This window comes from Vigna umbellata, chromosome 3 (genome assembly GCF_029865625.1).
Source record: "Vigna umbellata cultivar VRB3 chromosome 3, Vumbellata_1.0, whole genome shotgun sequence".
NCBI lineage: Eukaryota > Viridiplantae > Streptophyta > Magnoliopsida > Fabales > Fabaceae > Vigna > Vigna umbellata.
The window spans coordinates 31,910,240-31,933,389 of record NC_142167.1 but is presented as its reverse complement, the minus strand read 5'-3'; the positions used below and the strand labels follow the sequence as shown (position 1 = coordinate 31,933,389).

The following is a 23,150-nucleotide window of genomic DNA, read 5'->3' as shown; positions in this document are numbered from 1 at the left end:
AACAAGAAAATAAACCTAACTAAGAATGCTAAGAACAGTGGAACATATAACAAAACTTAAATGGAAGGAAAATAAAATTCATAATCAAAACTAAGACTATTCTAATATCAAGTCAACAGAAATACTGAAAATGAAGAAGCAAACTAAAGATATTGGATAGAAAGCAAACTAAAGATATTGGATAGAAAGCAAACAATAGAGGCAAATGTGCAATAAAATGAATGAAAGAGTCTCAATTCCTCTTCAGAAAGACATTCCGAGAAATTTAAGCCCTCCTTGGGGTCTTTTGAGTTCGTATTTCAGAACTTTAAAATGGAAATTCTCACTCAATTATTCACTCAATACACACTTCCACAAGAACAGGATTACAACACTGAGATTGCAGAATTAAAATCACACAAATCAGAATTAATAAAAGAAAAAAATAGAAACACAAAACCGATTTGAATCATCTCTGACTCGAGAAGACATCCCGAAAATGTATGCTCACTATGGAGTCATTCAATTCCAAAAGGAACCATAGAATTGCAGAGTTACAGAATCCAAATCATTTTCTCAAAACACAACAATGGCAGAAATCAAAAACACAGCACAATCTCAACACAAACGAGAATACGAATTTGAACTTTATTAATATGAAAAGAAGATTACAACTATACCGGAAGTAACCAAGATTCGCGCGGCTATCACTATCACACTTGTCTCGGCGAAATCCAGAAGCAAGAACAATATTTCTACTCTAAGAAAAGCGTAAAAACCCTAATCTACAGAACGTCTGAAAATGTATCTCCAAAGTATATGAAGAAGTGTTCTCTCTATCTATTTACATTGTGAAAAACCCCTTTATATAGGGTTGGAGAATGAAAAGAGAAAGGGGAAAAAGAAAATAGGAGAGGGGAACCTTGCTGTGACGCTTCGATCTCTCTGATCAGACGGCTAGCCTTCATTTCGCTCCACAGCCCTCTGATCACCTTCTTCGGTCAGGTCCGGTCAGAGGTTCAAGCTTCTTCTTCTGTCCTAGCTCGAAGGTTCTACTCTCTTCTAAATGAATGTGCTTGAGAGAATGTAATTTTCTCAAATGAGCTGCTCTGCAACGACCCCCAAAAACTGCCTCCATTGAAACTCACCGTTTCACTTAAGCCCATACCAGCATTGGCAGCCCAATTATCCAATCAGCAGTAGTCTTCCAATTGCAGCACCATTGTAGCAGGCCAGCATTGCCTTCAATTTCACCTGCAGCAGCTTGATGTTAAAATAGTAGCCCAAAACAGCGGCCCAAATTCAATACAGCACCTCATTTCAATTCAACACCTCCCAATCAACTTCTATTATGGCCCAAATGTTGGCCCAATCTGTAAAAAAAATCAAACAGCAATTAAGAAAAAGAAGAGAAATTATGCAATTAAAACAAAACATTTTTATTGAAAGAATTTTAGAAAAATACTAATTTCCTAATTATTAACAAAAACTAAAAAATACACCTAAAAACCTCTTTTTAACTAAAATTTTATAAAACTAAAGAATTAAGAGAAAAACATAAAACTAATCTAATTCTAAGAAATTAAAAACTAAAGAAATCTAAGAAATGATTTTTAACAAAGAAAAATATGTAAATCTAGAGTGTTATCACATAAATAGTTTTACTTACCTTGGTCAATAATCAATAATCCAAATAGGTTGCTTGCATCTCCAATCATCTAACAAAATAATGAAATAGTGGCACAAAAGATTTTAAATTACTTCACTAAATGAAAATCAAGGTCAATTGAATGTGGAGAGTATATAAAGGGGATTTGTTGTTTCTGAACCTACACGTCCATCTCCTGTGCTTGTTTAAGCTGCTTGTTTAAGCACAAATGCAACAACATATCCAATCAGTTATAAGCTAAGGTAAAATAGAGGTGAATATGCTAAACAACTCCCCTATTCACATGCTATTTCTAGCTGTTGCGTTTCTTGAACATTGTTGTAGGTTCCTTTTCTTTCCTTAGCTCATTCATATTAACCAATACAACTCTACAAAAACTATCATACCAGACTTATGGTGCAAATCAACTACCAAACTAGGAACAATATGGAACGTGTATTAATAAAGTGGTTGGTTAGCTTTTCAATTCAAACATGGCTCTTCAAATCATGAAATCAGTTATAATCCAATACTCTTTTATCACTTTAGTTTCAATCAAAACAATAGATGCACAATCTATTTATTCCAAACATATTATACCTTTCACAACTACACCACACACAAAAGTTATATCAATCTAATTTGAAATGACTCACTTGGTAGTATCAAAGAACATACAAAAACAAAAACAAATGTTGTAATTTATAGCAATTTACTCCACCAAAAACATACACATCAATCTTCTCATTGATCTAACCATAAAGTGCATATTGTGGACCTAGATATATGTAAGTTCCAACCACTCTGGTTGTGAGATGAGACTGACCCTCTCGGCTTTGTTTGCCAAGACCAAAATCACCAATTCTTGCCCTCATATCCGCATGAAGTAGAATATTAGTGGCTTTGATATCTATGGAAAATTACAGGTTTAACTCCATAGTGCAAATAGGCCAACCCCTTTGCCACATCCAACATTATGCTTTTCCTCTCAGGCCATGTCAATGATCCCTTCGCATTTGGAGAGTTTGATGACACAAACAGATGGTCCTTCAGGTTCCCATTTGGCATGTAATCATACATAAGATACCTTTGGCTTCCCCTTTCATCATAATTATCACTCTCCTCAGCCACACAACAACTTCTCAAAGGCACCAGATTGTGATGCTTCAGGTTGGTAATAATCTCCACCTCATTACAGAACTCCACATCTCTTTGGAAATTAGATTCCAAAAACCTTTTAACCGCCACCACAGTCCCATCAAGCAAGGCTCCCTTGTAAACCAACCCAAACCCACCACGACCAATCAAGTTCTTAGATGAAAAAATTATCAGTGGCTATCTCAAGCAAGGCTCCCTTGTAAACCAACCCAAACCCACCACGACCAACCAAGTTCTTAGATGAAAAAATTATCAGTGGCTATCTCAAGCTCCCTAAATTTTAACCAAATCGACCCCATATTAGGCCTCAATATACGCCTACACCCTTCTTCCTCAAGGTCAAAATCAAACTGAAAAGTCTCAAGCTTTTTCCTCTTGTGCTTCCTGTCGCACCACACATAAAGCCCCAATAGAGAAGACATCACTAGCAAAGCCACCCTAGCTCCCGTCAACCCAAAAACAAGAGCCTGGTGACTCTTTCACCCATAACCCCCGGTCAATAGACCGAAATGCTAAAATATCACATACAAGCTATCTACACATAGCGACAAAAACTACAGAAGCTACGACAGAAAGAAAACTCAAAACCCCATACCTTAAAGCCACACACGACAGACGCGAGAAAAATCGAAACGCCAACCGAAAACCTCCACAACCCTCAACTTCACAACCACAAAAGCCTCCACAACCAACGATTGAACCGCCTCAAACATAGAAATGGGAAGCAACTGCACTAATGAAGAACGATGGAGAATGCTTTTTGAAACAAAACCTAAATGGGATTTTGGACTGACAACCGAAACCCAATTTACATTTTTCCACTTTTACCCTTAATCAGTATGCAATTTTTTTTAAAATGCTGACCTGGACTGTGTCAAATGAGTGTAAGTGACACGTAGGCATGTCAACCTATTACTACTCTTTGTAAAAACGATTCATGTTAGTCCTTTTTGCTTGCGACGTTAAAAACTAGCGACAGAGTTGCCCCCTGGCGAAAACTGAATGACTTGTACATTTATTCACTACGTGGCACCCTAAGTTGAAATGACTTTGCAATGTGTGTGAAAATTTTAAAATTAAAGTAATTGTTTAAAAGTAAAAGGTTAGGGTTTGTGCAAGTTCGTCCCTAAAGTTAGGAAAGTTTTCTTTCGAAAATTAAAAACAAAGGGTCAGGGTTATGAATGACTTCTTCACAAAGTTGTTCTTATTGTTCGAAGACATGGGACAAAGGATTTTCGCATTCCTCACAAGGTGGTGGTTCGAGGGGAGGTGGGATGACCCTTATTTGCAGGTGCTTCTCACAATGAATGACAAGGCTGTCTCGAGGTGTAAAAAATGAATATGGTGGAGTGATGTTGTGATTTGAGTTTTTACAGATTAGGAGTTTTCTGATTTGAGATTTTAGGGTTTTTTGTGTAGGTTGTATGATTGAGGTTGAAGAAAGAGGAAATTGAGGTTGAACAAAGGAGGTTTCTTTGTTTGTGAATTCACTCATCTACAGGAATAACATTTCATTTGTGAATTCAATAGAAAGCACGAAAATTGCATCAATTTCAAAATAGAATCAGAATTGAAACAAAACAAAATCAGTACAACATAATTAAAATTCATTAAAATGAAACTATAAATTACAAGGAAAAGTCACTAAGAAAATAACAATCAAGACTACCACGGATTGTCACCACCATGAGCCTCAATCAAAAGCCAAAGAATCCGGAATCTACACTACGAAAAGCACGTAAAACCCTAAAACCTAGCGAACTCAGATTGTCTCTCATCTTTCTCATGGAGTTTATCACCCTCCACATTACAACCTCTAAAAGCTATTTACATACCCTTTTATAGAGTCCAAACCAGAGAAAAGCAAAAAGGAAAAAAAAATATATAACCTATGTCGCTTTAGGCTTTGCTTCCCATCAGACAGTCTCTGTTCACTTTGCTCATGATCCACACATCTTAGCCCTTCGATCATCTTCAACCTCTTCACTGATTCAATCTCCTCCACACATGCATTGGGTAAGTGACTCGAGCTCACTTCATCTTCTCCTTTCTTCTTGCGTAAAGCCCTAGCTCGAGGGGAACTCTATTTTTTTCTCCAAATGAGGCACATATTTGAGCAACCCTTGCAAAACATCTTTTGCCAAGCTTTTACAAAATGCACAACTTCACCAATCCATAGGCCCATCAATGCAACCCAATTCTAGCAGTTCAAGATGTGCAAAACAGCAGGCCCAATTCCAACGCAGAAGTGCAGAACAACATACCCATCATTTTAAAGGTCCAGCCTAGTGCACCTGCCCAATATGGTGTAAATTTGAATGGGCCCAATCATAGCAGCAAACCCAATTCCAAATAACCAGCTCAATTTGACAAAAAAAACACATTTTAGTCAATTGATTAAGACCCAGGTATGCAGAAAAAAATAGTCCATAATTAAAGAAAGGGAACACAATTTATCAATTAAAAAGAAAGATTTTTTATTATAAGATTGTCTTAAAAAAATTAATTTCCTAATTATTTACAAATATAAAAAATACTCCTAAAAGTATAATTTTAACTACAATTTTATAAAACTAAAACTAAAGAATTAAAGAAAAAAACCTAAAACTATGCTAATTGTAGACAATTAAAGACTAAAAGACAATAAGAAAGATTTTTAAACACAAATAAAAGTGCAAAAATAGGGAGTTATCAACCATGCATTCCTTTACCGCGATTTGCATGAAAATATTCAAAGGAGTTTTCTGAATTAATGTTTTGTCTTTTTATGTCATCTTTATAAATTATTATTAATTTAGTATCACTCGAGTGTAAAAATATATATTTTCACTTTTATTGATTATATTAGAAAAAAAATTATATTTTTTTTTGTCATGAATAGAAAATTGTGTATAATAAATGAGACAAATATTTTTAACTTAAAAGAATATATATAAAACCAATATAATTTGGTATTTCAAAACCAATGTTTATTATTCTTTCTTTAATATGTAAATATTGAGCAACATATTTTAATTTCTTTCCATTCTTACATATTCTTGAACTGGGAATGTAACTTTCCCACGTCAAAACATCTCACTATAAAAGTCAGCATTGTTAGTCTATGATGTTGGTGCTAGTTTTGAATGAAACCCTAGAATATATGTTTCAAAGAAACATTATCATAATTCTGGATTTTTCTACGTAATTAGTATTCATTAAAAGGGCTATGTTGAAAATATGGGGACAAAGGGTGCAATAAAGAAAAAGGAAATGGACATAGATGTCATTTGGGTGAGTATAAATCAATCTAAAAAGGGGCATTTTGTGAGTATTGGCGTGTGAGAGAGAAGGGTTTCAGAAAGAGAGAGAGAGGGTTTGGGATTGGGAAGCCGAGGGATTGACGCTGCGTGTCTTCCTCTTCCATTTCGATCTGTCCCTCATTCCTGATCATCCAACCACCTCAGCATCACACCAACACCATGTCTCTCTCTTTTCTCTATCTATTTCTCTCTTTATTTTTTTACTCACATTTCTAGGGTTTCTTTCTGATCCCTCTTTCTCTTTCAGATCTGAACGTGTATCGTCTCACCCATGGCTTCCAAGCGCATCCTCAAGGAGCTCAAGGACTTGCAGAAAGACCCACCAACTTCTTGCAGCGCTGGTATCTCTTTTTCTTCTTCATTTCACACCCCACCACGATATTTTTGTCTCCTCTAACTGTGCTGTAAAAAAATCGTTTTTTTTCTGGGTTTGTGTTTGTTCAGGGGTTAAATGAAAAAAAAAATCTTGTAAAACTAAAAAATTGTTGTTTCTGCTGCATTTTGAAAGCCTTGAACGCGTGGACTGTCACTGACCATTGTAGAGTAAAGTAAAATTAGGTAAATAAAGAATAGTATAAATTATGTCTATGTTGCAGGAAAAAACATGCATCGGTTTTAAATTAAGGCTGTGGTAGTGTTCCTTCTCATTGCAGGAAATCGGGCACTAATTGATGTTGCAACAAAAATTGCAGTTGAAGACTGTTTTCTAAAACTATGTTATGTTTTTGAGTTTGAAGTTTTTTTGTAGTATTTGCAAATGCAAGTGTTTATTTTTCAGGTCCAGTAGCTGAGGACATGTTCCATTGGCAAGCAACAATTATGGGTCCTGCTGATAGTCCTTATGCTGGAGGTGTATTCCTAGTCACTATCCATTTTCCTCCGGATTATCCTTTCAAGCCCCCTAAGGTAATGTGTGAAGTCTGCTTGTGGATTTAGGGGCTTTGTTTTTTAAGTGTGTTCTAAATTTCTGACATTTTGGCTTAGCCAGGTTGCATTTAGGACCAAGGTCTTTCACCCGAACATCAATAGTAATGGTAGCATTTGTCTTGATATCCTGAAAGAGCAGTGGAGTCCCGCACTCACTATCTCCAAGGTTCAGTATTTTTCCCTTTAGTTTAAAAAATACGTGGGTATATGGATATTTTAATTGCATGGCTCAAATCGAGTTTTGAGGGAAAGTTACCAAAATGAAACTACTGAATAATATTTGCAGTTTTGTACAGAGTCACTACAATTTACTTCTTTGTTTTCATTACTTTAGTAAAAAAAGTCCCCTTTTCTGCGTGGGGCTCTGACTTTTTTTTTTTTGTATTTATTGAAATTGAAATTGTTAATTAAACTACTCTCAAGTTAAATTGGATCAACATTGTTACAGTTTTTTATGTTGTCATCTAATTACTGATTGTCATGTATGGCTATGGTGTGCTTGGTAACTTTTATATGACTTTTAAACTATTCGTGTATGACTTCTCATTAAAAGATAGTGTAAAATCTTTACTCAGACAGGGCATGATAATCAAACACTGTTGTTGACTAGATCATAGTTATCTGTACTGTACAACTTGTGGTACGATTCATATGATACAATTCTCAGTGCTGCCTACTGAGTCATTTAGCATGTCTCGTATTTGTGCATTCTGAATTACAAGAATCGTGATCTGCTACAGAAACACATTTCTGGTGAAACTGGTTTTTCTCCAAAACTGGGTTGAGTTGTGTGTAACCAATAGCTTTAACCTCATTGAGATCCAGTGTGGCCCATTTGCTGTTTTTCATGTTTCTACGTCCTCGCTCACTCTTTTTTCCCTTTTTCTTGTTCTACAGTTTCTTTTGCATTTACAATTTCTTTTCTTTCCTCTTACACTTTTTTGGGCCCTTGCTGTTTCCTGACTGTGTCTGCTGCTGATCCTATCTCCCAAAAATCTAAGTGGTTGGTTACTATTGCAAATGTTATTATCTTTGTTTTGAAGCTTATATGCCTCTCTATTAGCTATTATACTTCAAAATGCTCATACACACTTCATCTTTGTTTGCTTTTAGGCTTATATATCACTATTAATTACTGTACTTTCAAATGCTTATATATATGGATATATTTTTCATATGTTTCTCTATGTTAATGTTAAAAGGTTCCTTGAATTACTTTTTTTAGTTATTAGTGTATTTATGTCTTTTATTTTGTATGTAATATACTTTATTTTACCATTATATGGATCCGAATTCAAGTACTGTGAACTTTATGTAACTAATTGTTTCACATTTTCATATAATGTATACTCGTGTTAATGTTTCACCTCTCTTCATGTATATAACTGGTAACCTCTTTACCATACCTCTCTTTCTACACCCTTTCTCTGTGAACACTGGTGTCCACTGTGTATTTTTTGATATGTTTCACTCTATTTTTATTCAATCCTCATTCCTTGAATTGTCCATTTTAAATTAGCTTGACTTCAAGTCTGTGATGAGCTTTACTCTCTGCGGGTTTACTAGTCTTAATCCACCACCACAGCCACTGTTCATAGGATGTCATAGAGTCACTGCCATGGGTAGTTTCTGGCAAAAAAAGAAAGACTAGAGGGCCAAGGACTGATTAGTGGTTTATAGGTTGATAAAGAGGGGCTTTTGAACTATTCATAGTTTTCTAACAAGCATTGAAGGAGAGGTTTCTCTTAATTTACTCGTTGAAAAATTCTTCTCTGTTGTTTTCTCCACTGTTTTAGTTGTATTCTAATTCATAATCATCATAATCAGCAGTTGAGAATCTCCCATTCAACTAGTTGTAATTTTAATTTTGTACAGTCCATGGGTAGATTGATTTTTAGTTGTGGCTGGTTATTTTGCATCCTGACAACATGATTAGGGAGTGGTTCTGTTTTTAATTTTATCATCTTGAATTCTGTCTGATGAAATATGGCCACTGTAGCGTGGTGAGTTTATAGTCTTGTTCTATCAACGTTGTTCTGTCTTTAAAGTTCTATTTTGAGTGGGCCCAATGGAGGGTCCCCATCGAGACCCCGAAATAGCTCCTTGGTATTGCCTGGGGAAGGGGGGAGGAGAGCATTGGCAGGGATCAAAATCCTGCCAATCCAAATCCAAATTTTAACCCTATCAACAAGGGACGCTTTTTGTGTAATTGATTAGTAGGAATCTTATATAATCATTTGTTGTATGTGAATCTCATTACTGATGTTGAGAGGAATCTAAGGAATGATGGGTTTTGTAATTATTATGTTTTGCTTGTCACACCTCAGGTACTGCTTTCTATATGCTCATTGCTGACTGATCCAAATCCTGATGACCCACTTGTTCCGGAAATTGCTCATATGTACAAAACTGACCGGGCCAAGTATGAGGCCACTGCTCGCAGCTGGACCCAGAAGTATGCCATGGGCTGATTTGTGTTTAAATATTGTATATTGAAGAATGACTGGCATCTATGAATACTTTTGTGGGTTTGCTTTTCTCTTCCTGTTTTCCGGGGTGAGATTGGGTCTCTGTTATGAGGGATAGGGAAGGGCGGTGTCTTAATTTGATAAAAAAAAATAACTATGTTCAACCACTGTGATGTTTTATCATGATGCAAACGCACGAACAGGATGTTATTTGTGTCGTGGTTGTGTTGTAACTTTCTCTATCGAGTAATGTAGAAATAGTGATATGTGGCACAAGTTTCCTTTATGTTCTGCACAGCGTTTTCAAGTAAAGATGTTTTTGAAAGTCATCGATTTTTTTTCTTCAAAATAAGATTAATTAGATGGCACTATCTGCAAATATTAGACAGTCTCCAATAGGCACTACTTGGAAGGACTGTAGAAAGCTTAGGTTGTGGTGGTACTGTGTAAATGTAGCCTAAGATTAAGCTAGAAAACGTTGAACAGTGTTCAGAATACGTTTTATAAAGAAGCATTAGCTTAAGACTTAGAAAATCCTTTAAAAATGGTTGTACTTCCTGTCAAGAAAAGAAAAGTGCTTCTTTAATGTAATAATTTATTAAACCAGGAGTTGTGTACTTGAGGAGGGTAGGACCGATGAATTCAAGTAAAGATGTTTTTTACTTTTATATCTTACTCTCAGTGCTTGATATATATTTTGCACACTTCTCAAATGAAATGATGAATGAGTGTCTAATTTATAATAGTTTAAACATATTACATGGCCATCACCACTATTATTAAAAGTAATAGTAAGAAAAAGAGCATTGGATTTATTCCCCATGTGAGCGATGATTGTATTTTGAGATTTGGTTTGCGTGGTTATTAAGGTGTGTTTGGTTTGACAGAAAATTGGTGCTTTTGTTATTTAGCTCTGCACAACACAACTGTCTGTTTTGTACCTCAATTATCACAGTCCACACAGCAAAAAATAGTAGTTTGTGATTCTTTTGTGGGACTCACTCCAGCTTGCCAAAATTTAATGTATCCTAAATTTCTTTCTCTTCACTCTAAAATCTTAATCATACAAATTATTGCAAAAGTGATTTTTCTTTTTTCATAAATTGTTTTCTCTTTCATACATATAATTAGTATCCCGAAACTACCTTTCTTTTTAAAAATTTATTTAATCAAACAGACAAGAAAGTGTATAGTGAGCTTAAATTTGTATATATGAATGCCTACTTTTATATTATTCAAGATGATTATTACTAATATGTTAAATCTAGTTTAACCACTTTCAGGATTTTGTTGTGTTATGATTTTATAAGTGGAACAGCTTTATGCAATAACATTAGTATATTTTGTTATCATCTTATTTCTTTATTAGCTTAATTTTCATGCAATATAAAAAATGCAAAGCTAGAAAAAAACTATACATTTTAAAAAATAATGAGAATGATGATGCTTTGTTATTGGACCGGATGGTCACTCTTTGCAATGATTCATGAACGAGTCATCTTTGGATTGGATGATCAAGAAAGTAAATCAAATTATGTAAGGACAATTAACCTTAATGTTAACTAATTCAACAGTAAATTATGATTATCCACTATTGGATTGTAACTAGATTGGTGTTAATAAAAAAGTCACTCTAAAATTTCTAAAATTTATAAATATAGGTTTGAGGTAAAGAGGTAAATTATTTGCATTTATTGCATTTTTAATAGCTGAGCTATTGAATGTCGAACTAGTTTTGGCATTAGAGTGTCTTCTGTAGATACCTTTCGAATGGTTTGGACGAGCGACTTGGATAATTAGTTCAATCTTTTGGTGAGCGTCACCGTGGGGCTGAGTATTTAATAATTAACAACCTTTTGGTGAGCGTCACCGTGGGGCTGAATATTTAATAATTAACAACCTTTTGGTGAGCACAAGAGACATGACAAACAACATTATGCTAGAAGAATCAAATAACCAACCAAGCCAATTGGAGATAATAAGGAGCATACAACGACAAATGCAAGAGAGGCAACAAAGATGTGAAAAGGAACTCACGACTCTCAAGGCTAAGAATATAACATATGCCAAGAGCAAAGCGCTTGATAGTCGATGCCTTATGCCTCAACCTAACTACATTAACCTGTTTTAACCAGGCTCAACCTGTGTAGGACAGTCACAAGGGCAATACAAGTGCCAATAGGAGGAACCCGTATGTGAACATAGTCGACACAGTCGGTTTGTTGCCTTTCACATCAACCATCATGGAGGCTAACATGCCCCTGATTCCTCTAACCTTTAACAAATATGATGGATCAACTGATCCGGACGAGCACCTGAGGATGTTTGTGAATCAAATGGCCTTCTATATTGCAAGTGACTCGATGTGGTGTAGAGCTTTCTCCCTTTCCCTCAAAGGAGAAGCTTTGACGTGGTTCAACTCATTGGCACCCAACTCTATAGATAACATTACGATCATCCACTCGATTTTCGATACCTAGTTTGCCACGACGTGGTTCATGAATTCCACAACCCTTTTTCTTGAAGCATTCTTGAAGAGCAATTTACTGGACTGCATTGACTGAAGGTGCATCGTGTTTAATTAGGAGAGAAGATTTGCAATCTTTGATTTGCTGTTTCCCTGGACGTGAGCGTCAGGAAGAAGAGTGTGGGACTCTTGACTTTGAGAGGGGATTCTCAAAGGGTTGTTGCAATAGGGACGGAGGTTCTGTGCTGGCAGGTTTTGTTGTTCTATATTTGATTGAGAGTTTGTGAGGTGTTTACATTGAGAGTGACTCTGTAAAACCTTGGTTGTAATACTGATCATTATAGTGAATTACTCTCCAATCTAAGGTTGATTGGGAGGGTGACTGGATGTAGGCATTGAGGCCGAACCAGTATAAAAACTGTGTTTGATTTTCTCTCCTTAATCTCTTTACATTTTTCATACCAATTGCATTTACACATATTGTTTCGTTGCACACATTTGCATACTGCACAAGAAAGATTTCAAGAACACTATTATTTGCGAAAAAGATTTGAAAAGTGCAAGTTTTTATAAAACACCACTTCACCCCCCCTCTTGGTGTTGAGGAACAAAGTCAATATTTTCTAACACTTTAACTTAATAAAATATAAATAAGTTTAAATTTAAATTTTTTACAGGTAATTGATCTTGTAGGTATGGGTAGTTTTAAAAAGGACCACCCAACCCAACTCGACTCGACCTACCATAGGTTAACTACTTAGTGAGCCATCCTAGCCCAAATCACTTATTAGCAAGCCAAGAAATTTGAACCGACCTCGGTCCACCACAGATTAGTAGGTTAAACGGGTTGACTCACTAACTTACTTAATTGCAAGTTTTTTTTCAATTAAAAAAAATCTAATTCAAATCTAAATAAATGGGGAGTGTCTTAAATTATATTTTTTTATCAATCAAACATAAGATTTCATTCACACAAAGATATCACAAAATCTTTTCAACAAAATTTTTAGTAGCTTCAAAGCGATTCAAATTTAATTTTGCATAAAAAGTAAGTTCTTAAGTATAGATTTGTGAATTTTTCATGTTGTCTAATTATTTCATACAAAAATAATTTCATGCGAGTCTTCGCTTGAATATTTTGTAAAATGATTAAACCAACAAAAAGTTACTTATTAGAAAAATTAGGTGGGTTGGTGAGCCAACTCACCATTATTTCAATCCGAGTGATCCGAGTTCTTAGTGAGCTGAACTCAAAATTGGTTCGTATCGAAATTTCAAAATTTTCTTCAACCTAACCCGACCCAAACTTGTGGTGGACTGGGTTGGCTCACGGGTTCCAACCCGTTTTGACAACACTAAGTAATATGATACCCACAACGGACTAGTCTATAAACACTATTAAAAAATTATACCCGTATACCAACTATTAGTCGCAAAGTTTATCTGCAGATACTCGCGGGCACAAGTATTTTTGTCATTAATATCCTAGCCAGTTTGAATTATTTTGCATATAAAGAACAAATGGTACTTTCCTCATTCTCGATGCACAAGTCACAAACAATACTTCCTAGTTGAAAACCTCTATATGCTAGCTTTTTCTTAGTTGGCAACTTTTCCAACAACGCCCTCCATCCTATAATTTGTGCTTTTGAGATATCTTTCACACTCCAAAAGGATTTAAATAAAGTAGTATCTTCCCCACTTAGATTACTTATTAATATTATATGCAAATCTTACCGTAAATGATCTTTCCTTTTCCTCCGTCTACATTAAACAATTCACACAATCTCTTTTTGAATTGTTGCCCAGTTATGAGTTGCAATAAGTCTTGTTCTTGAATTCTTCCCAAGCCAACCAACCAGGATTAAAACTCGCAAAACAACCATATTCATGATAGGTTTGAGTCGGGTTGGGTTAAAAAAATTGTAAATTTTGATATGGGCTAAAAATGAAGATGTCTCACCGGTCAACCCATAATAGTATCAATATCTAATGAAAAATGAGGAGATATCCAACATCAGGCCAATATAACAGTATCAGTATCTAATGAAAATTCTAAACTAAATATAGTTTGGTAACATAAGTTTTTTGCAAATATTACCAAAATAACCCGAAACTTACACGAAGGCCAAGATGGCCTGAGTAAAGTCAGTTAAACTAAAAAGAATGTCAAACAAAAGCTCATGATAGTTAAACCAATATGATTTCAGATTATGGCACACCATAACTTCACTATGTATTGCATATTTGTGGGTTGAATACCTCCTTTATTACTATTTATAATCCAATTTGACCAACAACAGGAAAAGAAACCTCCCAGTCCCATAGAAGGGTTTTGCGACAATAAATTGAAAAAGAAATCCCTCCTTACTAAGTTAGACAAGGTTGTTCACTATCAAGTAAAATGATTTCTCTTTGACCATGCCTAGAACCTGTCTAGATAAACATTTTCATAATACTTTAAAGACAAGAAAATAAGAATGAAAAATTAAAGGCGTATATGCAAAAGGTGAAAACTCATAGAATAGAAAGAGTGATTACTGAAACAACAGAGGCACGACCTTAATTGCCTCAGGCAACTCATCCATACCGCGACCCGCGAAGCGTTTGTCCAGAAGCAGCAACCTCATTGAGCCCCTCCACTTGCTACTGACAAATTTTTCTCCAAGCAACTTCCTCATACCAACACTATCTTCTTCTTCCTCCTCAAAAACCTCAACCACGACAAAACTGTTCCGCCCCACGTGCCTACTGTCTTCCACTTCCATCCCCTCCTTCCTCTTCTTCCTCTTCTTATTCCTGTTCGGCCTCGAAATCTTCGCGAGGTTGCCAAACTTCACAAATCCACACGAGTTGAACATCTTTCCGAGTTTGTCACGATACAGAACCGGACTAAGAACGTCACCATCTCTGTCGGCCTTGCCATGGATCCGGTGCTGCACCAAGACGAGAGTTCTTTCTTCTTGGTTTTCGAATTCGTCGTCACCGCTACTTGGCTTAGGTAAGAGAGGAGCGATGTTGCAGACGCGGGGACGCGGGCGATGTTGGGGACGCAAAGTCAGTTGAGGAGGTGGCCGTAATGGCAACCGAAATGAAGGACAACGAAGGAAAACGTATGAGGGTACGAGAAAAAGAAAGAAATCGCATATCAGATTAGAGAAAGTATTCCAGGAAAAAAATTGAAGAAGAAGTGTAATTTTTTTATCCAAACTTCTACGCCGGTTTTAGCATTTATTAGGTATAGAAAAATTTGTTTAAGTTATTTTTGTATCGGTTTTAATATTTATTAAGTATAGAAAAATATTTATTTTGCTTTTTTATACCTATTCTGAATATAATCGGTGTAAAAAAAGTTATCTTATTTATAATATTGTCACTGCATCATTTTTATACCTGATGGATTTTAATAGGTATAAAAAGTCGCTATAAAAAGTATATTTTGCACTAGTGTATAAATAAATATTGGACGTTAAAGTTCATAAAATAAAACTGTAAAATATTGGATTTATGACCATCATAAATCCAACATACAAGTAAAACAATGATAAATTACACTTATTAGCCTTTGGACTGTTAGACCAAATCCTAAAAAGTTCACTCCGAAACCTATAAATACAGAGATAAGGTAAGAACGTAGATAACTGCATTTATATCCAATTTAAGATTCTACTGTTATAACCGATTGAACAAGTTTGACTAACTTGAGCGTCAGATTGTCTTTAAGAAGTACCCACCCGCTCGATTTGAAGACTGAAGGAGAAAGACTAAGAACTACTGTAACGGAGAGATCTAAGATAACATTAACAGACTAACCAAAAAGTATGAAAGAGTAATTCTCGACCCCACATTCAAACTGTGGGGCTTGAAGACGAACGAAAAAGTTCAATGGTAACCACGAGAGACATGGGCAATCAGCAGGACCTTATGGAGTTTTAAGGGAGATACAGAGGTAGATGAAGGAGATGAAAAGAATACATAAGGCTAAAATAAATGCCCTGAGAGCCGATCATGCTGCTAGTCAGCAAGAGCAGTCGACCCAACACGCAGTGTTATTCCCACACCCTCTAAGGAGAACAATCAGGTCGAAGGACGAAACAGAACAGGTCAGGAGATTAGTACCACCATAGCAAGGGCAACCCTTTTCGTCCAGATTGTGTAGGGTGAGGGTATGCTATGTTAAGAAAAAATCATCTATAAGACTTATATGTCTAAAACGCTCTCACGTTTTGAAGTTTAATCAAATAACATTAAACGAAATAAGAATTTGAAAATGTTATAATTAGAAGAATAAGATAGGCAGAAACATAAGTGTTAGGTTCAAAATCCCTAATCATCTAGCAACATAGGAAAACCTTAGGAAAACACTTAGGGATATATGAAACGTAGAACATATAAGTTAAAACATCCATATGTAATGCTAAATGACTCCTAAGTGAAAACGTCTAAGAGAGTTATATTAAATGCGTAAGCTATACTATACCCAATGGTAATCAGTTGAACTCTCAAGAAGTGAAAAGGTGTCGAGACAATGTCTTTGGCTAAACCCTTTAAAAACCTCAAATAAAAATCCAAAAACATGTAGAAGAGAGAACTTGCTAAAATAATTTCTCTGTAAAGGCAATATCTCAAAAAATGTTTATAACAAACTAGACGATACCATGAGCTAAACCCTTCACTTCATCCCAAGATGAAGTTCTTATTCAATGTTTGGTATCTTAGAGAAAAGCTTAAATGATAAATGGTACCTCAATGGTAAAAAGTGTAAAAGCTACACTCATGGCACATGACTTGACAAAACTGGAAATGAAATTTAAAAGCTGGAATGAACTGAAACAAATGATTTTCACTGTTTAAAATGATCACTAAACACTAAGAGACATTGGAAGTATAATCCCATCAAGCACAAACACGGAATAAGCAAGAAAACAAAAATTCAAACAGTGGTGATAGAAGAACAACACATGACAGAAACGAAAATTTGCACACTAGAGAGGCTTATCTCTTGAAGAAAAGCGTGGACATGCTAGCTCTTGATTCCAAATGATAGAAGCGGCTCCAATCTTCAAGATTCGAACGACTCCTTGATGCAGAAGTGGCAGCAGAATGAAGATTTGGTTGTAGATGACTGGCGCATGCAAGGTGTTTGTGAAAATGGTTTGCAATGTTTGGATGTGTGTGGAGAGTTTCTAACTTAGACAGCCTTCCAGCGGGGAAGGGAGATAAAGGAAGAACAAGCTAAAGCAACTCTAAGTCTTTGAACTCGAAGAAGTAGTGGCTGAATGCATTTCAACAACATAACACTATATCAATTCAAGTTGAAGTTTACAAAGGATTGAAGCTCTCTTTTATAGATGATGAGAAGCTCTCCAACGTGTAAGTAAAGATACATATTCAAAACGTGCATGAGCTAAGTGACATGTGCCGGAGCTGCTTCAAGGTTGGCCGTGTGTTCCATGTGGAAAATGTTGAAAACGTGCACAACTGAAGAAGCTACACGACTGGATGTGTTTCTCATGGAAAATGTGAAAAATGTGCTTCACGGTTGGCTGCAACATGCACTCCTACTTGCTTCCTTTTCTCTCCTTTTCTTGGCAAACCTTCTAAGATGTATATGCATGGGTTTCCACCTTTATTGGTGACCTACAAAACAATACAAATGTTATTTAGCAAAGTATATCTATCTAAGACTTAGATAAGGAAAGTACTTTTGTTGAAAGTCTTTATTCACTTCCCTTTCTTAGTCTTAGTGTAAGTTGATACTTCTTTGGATGGGAAATCCTTAAAGGACTTGCCATCAATTACTTTTTCTAAAATTATTTTGAACATGTGAGATAGCCTTAGTTGCATTTGCAAGTAAGTTTTCAAGTATGTCAATATCAAACATATGACTTTTACAAGATAAACATTCAATAGGATTCTTATTTTCATTAAAATCAGATACTTTTCTTTCTAAGTTGCAAATTTTATTTTTCAAAATTATTTTTCATCTAAAGCTTTCTCATATTTAATTTGCAAATCCTTAAACTCATTTTTCAAATTTTTATGAGTAGCATCTAATTTCTCATATTCATTTAACAATTCAAGAAAAACCTTTTGTAAATCAAAATCATCACTTGACTCAAAACTAGAATCACTTACTTGACTTCCTGCATCATCAGAGTCAACCATTAAACATAAGTTTGCTTCTTCATCTTATTCACTTGAGCTTGAAGAACTAGAAGCATTTTCTTCCCAAGCTATGCAAGCCTTCTTCTTCTTGGAAAATTTTCTTTCCTTCTTTTCTTCACTTCTTTTGTTTTTAGGACAACCAGTCTTTACATGTCCTCTTTCTCCACATCCATAGCACTTGACGCTTGATGGAGATCCTTCAGTTTCTTTTCTTTCTCCATGGTATTTATCCTTTCCTTTTGCTCTCATGAATTTTGCAAATTTCTTTATCATGAGGCTCATGTTTTCCTCATCTTCAGAGTCATCATCCTCGGTTCTTCTTGAACTTTTTCCCTTAGATATTTTAGATTTGAAGGCAAGAGTCTTCCTCCTTCCTTGATCCTCTTCTGCTGTCAATCTATTCAACTCAAGCTCGTGCTCACGAAGCTTTCCAAACAATATTGCCTTTGACATTTGAGAGAGATTTTGAGATTCTGAGATGGCAGTCACCTTTGGTTGCCAAGACCTGTCCAATGATTTCAGAATTTTTACATTTAATTCATCAGTATCATAAGTCTTACCCAACCCTGTCAAATAGTTTACAATATGAGCGAAGAGCTTCTGGACATCTGAAATAGTTTCACTAGGCTGCATCTTGAACATCTCATACTCTTGGATGAGTGTGTTCTTCCTTGCGTGTTTCATATCATCAGTACCCTCATGTGTGACTTTGAGGACTTTCCAAATTTCCTGTGTTGTCTTACAAACAAAAATTCTATAGAACTCATCAAGTACAACAACAGATGAAATAATATTACGAGCCTTAATATCAAATTGGGCTCTTCTTCCTCAATAGTCCAGTTAAAGTATGGTTTTTCTACTTCTACACCATCAACAATACTTTTTAGAATATAAGGACCATTTAGTACAGCTTCCCAGATGCCGCTGTCAACAGACCCCATAAAAATTTTCATTTTGACTTTCCAGAAGGCATAGTTATCACCAGTAAAAAGTGGTGGTATGTTGATGGAAGCAACCTCGGCATATAGTTGATTTTGATGATCGACCATTTTCGAAAAATTTGAAAGAATATCAAAGCAAGCTCTGATACCAATTGATGAAACAATCGCTACCGATTTTGCGCAGCGAAAATATTAACATAGAGTACGATACAGATTGTTAAAAGCAAAGAGCTTGTTCGGTCAATTTAAAAAATGGTTCCTTTAATTTTCTTATAAACTTTTTATCAAACAGTTGATGAGCTGAAAATATAAAGAGTGTTGGGAGTAGAAAAAATAACACAACTGATTTTTATCCTGGTTCGAATCAGAAGATTCTACGTCTAGTCGTTAATCACTATAATTAGTGATCAACCTTTTCACTAAAATATTGTTTGTACAGATTACAAGTATTTCAAATAAAGATTAAGAAACAAGAACACCTTTCGTTCGATAAACGAACAGAAGAATGCAGCAAGAACCTTCCTTCGACAAACAAACCGGAAGAGCCTCCTTCGACAAACGAACCGGAAGCAACAACTCTGCCAACTTGAAGAGAACCGCTCCGACCTTTGACACACAAAGCGCGAGCTTCTCTTATTCATAAGACTTGACAGGAGCAAGAACTAACACTTGAGAACTTCCTCAGATTTCACTGTATTCTCAAATTCGCAAAGTGTTTTTGGAAGGGTTAGGAAGAGAGTGTATATAGCCTATTGGTCTGACATATTACAACTGGCAGTGATAATCGATTATTGTAAGTGATAATCGATTATATACGAGACTTGGAATAGTTAAGATATTTAACTCTTCAACCGCTCGGCTCAAGTTCTTCGCATTCTTCCACCGTTCGGTTTGAGCCCTCACAGCCTTTTGCTGTTCGACTTCTTTCTTCTTCTTTCTTACCGTTGTCCACCATTCGGTCTTGTACATGTGTTGTGTTTATCTGTCTTATTCGGCTTTCGACTTCTATACGTTGTTCGGTCTTTAACTGTGTTCGGCTCGAGTCCTTATCACCTTTTTCCGTTCGACTTGGTTCCTTGCATCTTTCCAGCGTTTGACTTGATTCTTCACTGCCTTTCATTGCTTGGTCCGAACTGTTCGGTCTCAGCATGTCTTACGTGGTCTCGGTCATGCCCTCCACTGCTCGGTCTTGGTCATAACTTTACCACTCGGTCCTAAGTTCTCGGTCATGACTGCTCGTGTCCTGACTGCTTGGTCTTGGTCATGCCTTCTACCGTTTGGTCCTTACCGCTCGGTCTTGACTCACTTTAGTTATCCAGAAATGCTTTTAAACTTAATACTGCAAGGGTCTTCATATTCTTCACTTTGTAGCATCATCAAAATCATTAACTTCAAGACACCAATGCTCCTCATTGGTAACAGGTTTCTTACTATACATTAACTAAATACCATTGCTCACATGACTTTTACATTTTAATTAATTTATTATTTTTATGCTAATATATTTGAATATTATTTCGGATATGGGATCGAGAATTATGGTCAAACCCTCCTTTACACTTTTTTCCTGATCTGCTTAGGTTATTTTGAGTATACTTAATCCAATTCTTCTATGTCCCTAATGCTGGTACTCTAAACAGTATAGACAAATACTTGTCAAAGACATTTCACGCTCAACTCAGTAATCTAACTGATCGGGGATCACAATAAAATCTTAAATTCGTAATAAATGTAATCACTTACCTCCTAACCTCAGACTTGTATTTATAGATTTTAGGATGAGATTATGATTAGCACAGCTATAATCATGGCCCAATATCTAATAAGCGAGACATGCTAGTAAACTTGATTAGAGGTTGCGCTTAAGGTTGCATGGGAGTTGGGGCTGCTTAGGCATTCTATGGCCAACCAGTCTCCCACTTGCCCATACGGGTGTACGATACACAAGTCCCCCAAGCCCTAACTAGGAGCTCCTAACGTTGAGGTTTGTTAAAAAGGCCCTTCGGGTACTAGACCATGCTTGTGGGTGTTCGCTTTTTGCTCAGTCGGATGTTCTACCTCTCGGCTTGATTTTGAATCTTGGTTGTGGATGGGCACTAGCGGGAGAACGTGTGCCTTGCCTTGTAGTTTGTGCCTCGGAGAAGTGGCAGAGGCCCTTGATCTACCATTGATCGTGGCTAAATCCAACGATAGATGAGTGCTGGCTGTTACATAGGATTCTCTTATAAATAAGAGTGAACTTTGGCTATCATTTTCACAAATTTCTCTCATTTCCTTTACCTACCACACGGTTCATTCTTAATTTCTGGTAATAAAATGTCTACCATTCAACTATCTTCGTTTGAGGAGTCGTTAGGAAAGAGCAATAGAGGGTTTACCAGAGATGACTCGCGGTCCTCGTCTTTGAGCTTTATGTCTTCTTCAATGTTTGAGACAACTGAGCGAGATAAAGGCTCGACCAATATATACAGTGATAGGGTCTTTTCTGACATAGTGACTAGTCTTCATTATGGAGGGGTGGAGATTGATGGGCAAAATGAAGGGGATGAGTTTCAGCAGACCTTACTAGTGATCTCGAATTATGTTGGGTGTCTCGCGAAGTAGGTAAGTATGTCACTTGTTTTCTCTTGAAGAAAGACATGGATGAGTGGGCTGAATGGGTCTGCGTCATGCGGAACGTAGAGGACACCGCTCTAATTAAGGATTTAGTTTGTAAGGGGGAATGAGCGGGTATATCATGGGAAAGGGAATAGTGTTGAAGACTTTTTCTTCGTGTACACCTATCTCTTCACCCAAATATTTTTTCGAGTTCCCTTTACCATTTTTCAGGTGGCTGTATTGAGGGAGTTAAATGTGGCTCCTACCTAGCTACATCTGAATGACTGGGCATGTATGCAAGTGTTTACGGTGATATGCTCCGCTTTAGGTGTCTCTTATCTCAATGGAGAAGAAGTGGTTGTTTAAAATGTTAGAGATTTTCCAAAGGGTTTAAAACCAAATACTTCAAAGTTACAATAAAAGAGACTAGGAGCTCAGAGTGTTTTTTTATGATTTCGGGGGTTCAAAATTTTGTTTCTATTGGACGAAGAGTCCTCGGAAGGTGACCTCTTGGTCTCGAACCTTTATGACACCGACCGAGATTGAAGCGACCGGGATCATTGATAGCCTACCCCACTGCCTTCCTGCCCAACATCTTATTGAGTGCCTCGACCATGAGGATTTTAGTGCTGAGGCGTTCGATATGATGTCTTCTTTTTTATCAATTTTATTAGGTGATTGGTCTTAACGTGACTAACTTTTTGGTTTTCTTTTAGGCATCATAATCACCCCTCTGCCAAAGAAGAAGAGCCTCTTCAAAGAAGTGGCCGCCGCGACCAAGGTGAAGAAAAGCATTGAGGCTTCAAAGTCTTGGGACCCCCCCTCAACGTTTTCCAGCCAAGCAGTCCATGTCCCTGACAAGCCTAATCGCCCTCCTCTTGTACAAATCGGTCCTCGTGATGGTTGCCAAAATGTTTCGGGTGTGGGGTTGAGAATCATTGTCAAACACTCCTTTAGACTTTTCTCCTGATCCGCTTAGGTTATCTTGAGTATACTTAATCCAATTCTTCTATGTCCTCAACGTTTGCGCTCTAAACCGTATGGACGGGTACCTATCAAAGGCACTATGACGCTCAAGTCAGTAATCTTACCGATTGGGGGTTATAGTAAAAGCTTAAATTCACAATAAATGCAATCACCTACTGTAAGACCCATGAAAAATATTTATAATAGTAAATTTTAGCATTTTATTAGTAATAATAATTTTAATGGATAGAAAAATGTAAATTTTGGATATAAAATTATAGTAATTATAGAAGGAGAGGTTCAAATTTTTGATAACTTATTTAGGATTTTTTTAAGAAAATTGAATAGAATAGTGAATAGTAAAAAGTGAATAGTGAATAGTGAATAGTGAATAGTAAAAAAAAAAGAAAAGAAAGGATAAGAATTCCTTAGCATGGAAGGAATTAGAATAAGAATTCCTTAGCATGGAAGAAATTAGGATCAGATTTAACCAAGTGGATGACTAAAATATTATTTTTAAATAATATT

General features: G+C 36.2%; 1 protein-coding gene and 1 pseudogene across 1 annotated transcript; one reads left to right on the top strand and one right to left on the bottom strand.

Annotated features, from left to right (window-relative positions):
* Window positions 1-2,292: 2,292 nt before the first annotated feature.
* Window positions 2,293-3,498, bottom strand: LOC124839853 (putative receptor-like protein kinase At1g11050 pseudogene; annotated as a pseudogene).
* Window positions 3,499-6,085: 2,587 nt separating this feature from the next.
* Window positions 6,086-9,768, top strand: LOC124839849 (ubiquitin-conjugating enzyme E2 28). Its single transcript, XM_047315780.2, has 5 exons — window positions 6,086-6,248; window positions 6,335-6,428; window positions 6,866-6,993; window positions 7,076-7,180; window positions 9,342-9,768. The coding sequence occupies exons 2-5, from the start codon at window positions 6,359-6,361 to the stop codon at window positions 9,483-9,485; spliced, it is 447 nt and encodes a 148-aa protein (XP_047171736.1). The 5' UTR covers window positions 6,086-6,248; window positions 6,335-6,358; the 3' UTR covers window positions 9,486-9,768.
* Window positions 9,769-23,150: the final 13,382 nt, after the last annotated feature.

Coding starts and splice junctions, on each gene's coding strand:
- LOC124839849 (XM_047315780.2), top strand. CDS start 6,359: ATGGCTTCCAAGCGCATCCTCAAGGAGCTCAAGGACTTGCAGAAAGAC. Junction 6,429..6,865: donor ACCAACTTCTTGCAGCGCTG/GTATCTCTTTTT, acceptor TTTATTTTTCAG/GTCCAGTAGCTGAGGACATG. Junction 6,994..7,075: donor ATCCTTTCAAGCCCCCTAAG/GTAATGTGTGAA, acceptor TGGCTTAGCCAG/GTTGCATTTAGGACCAAGGT.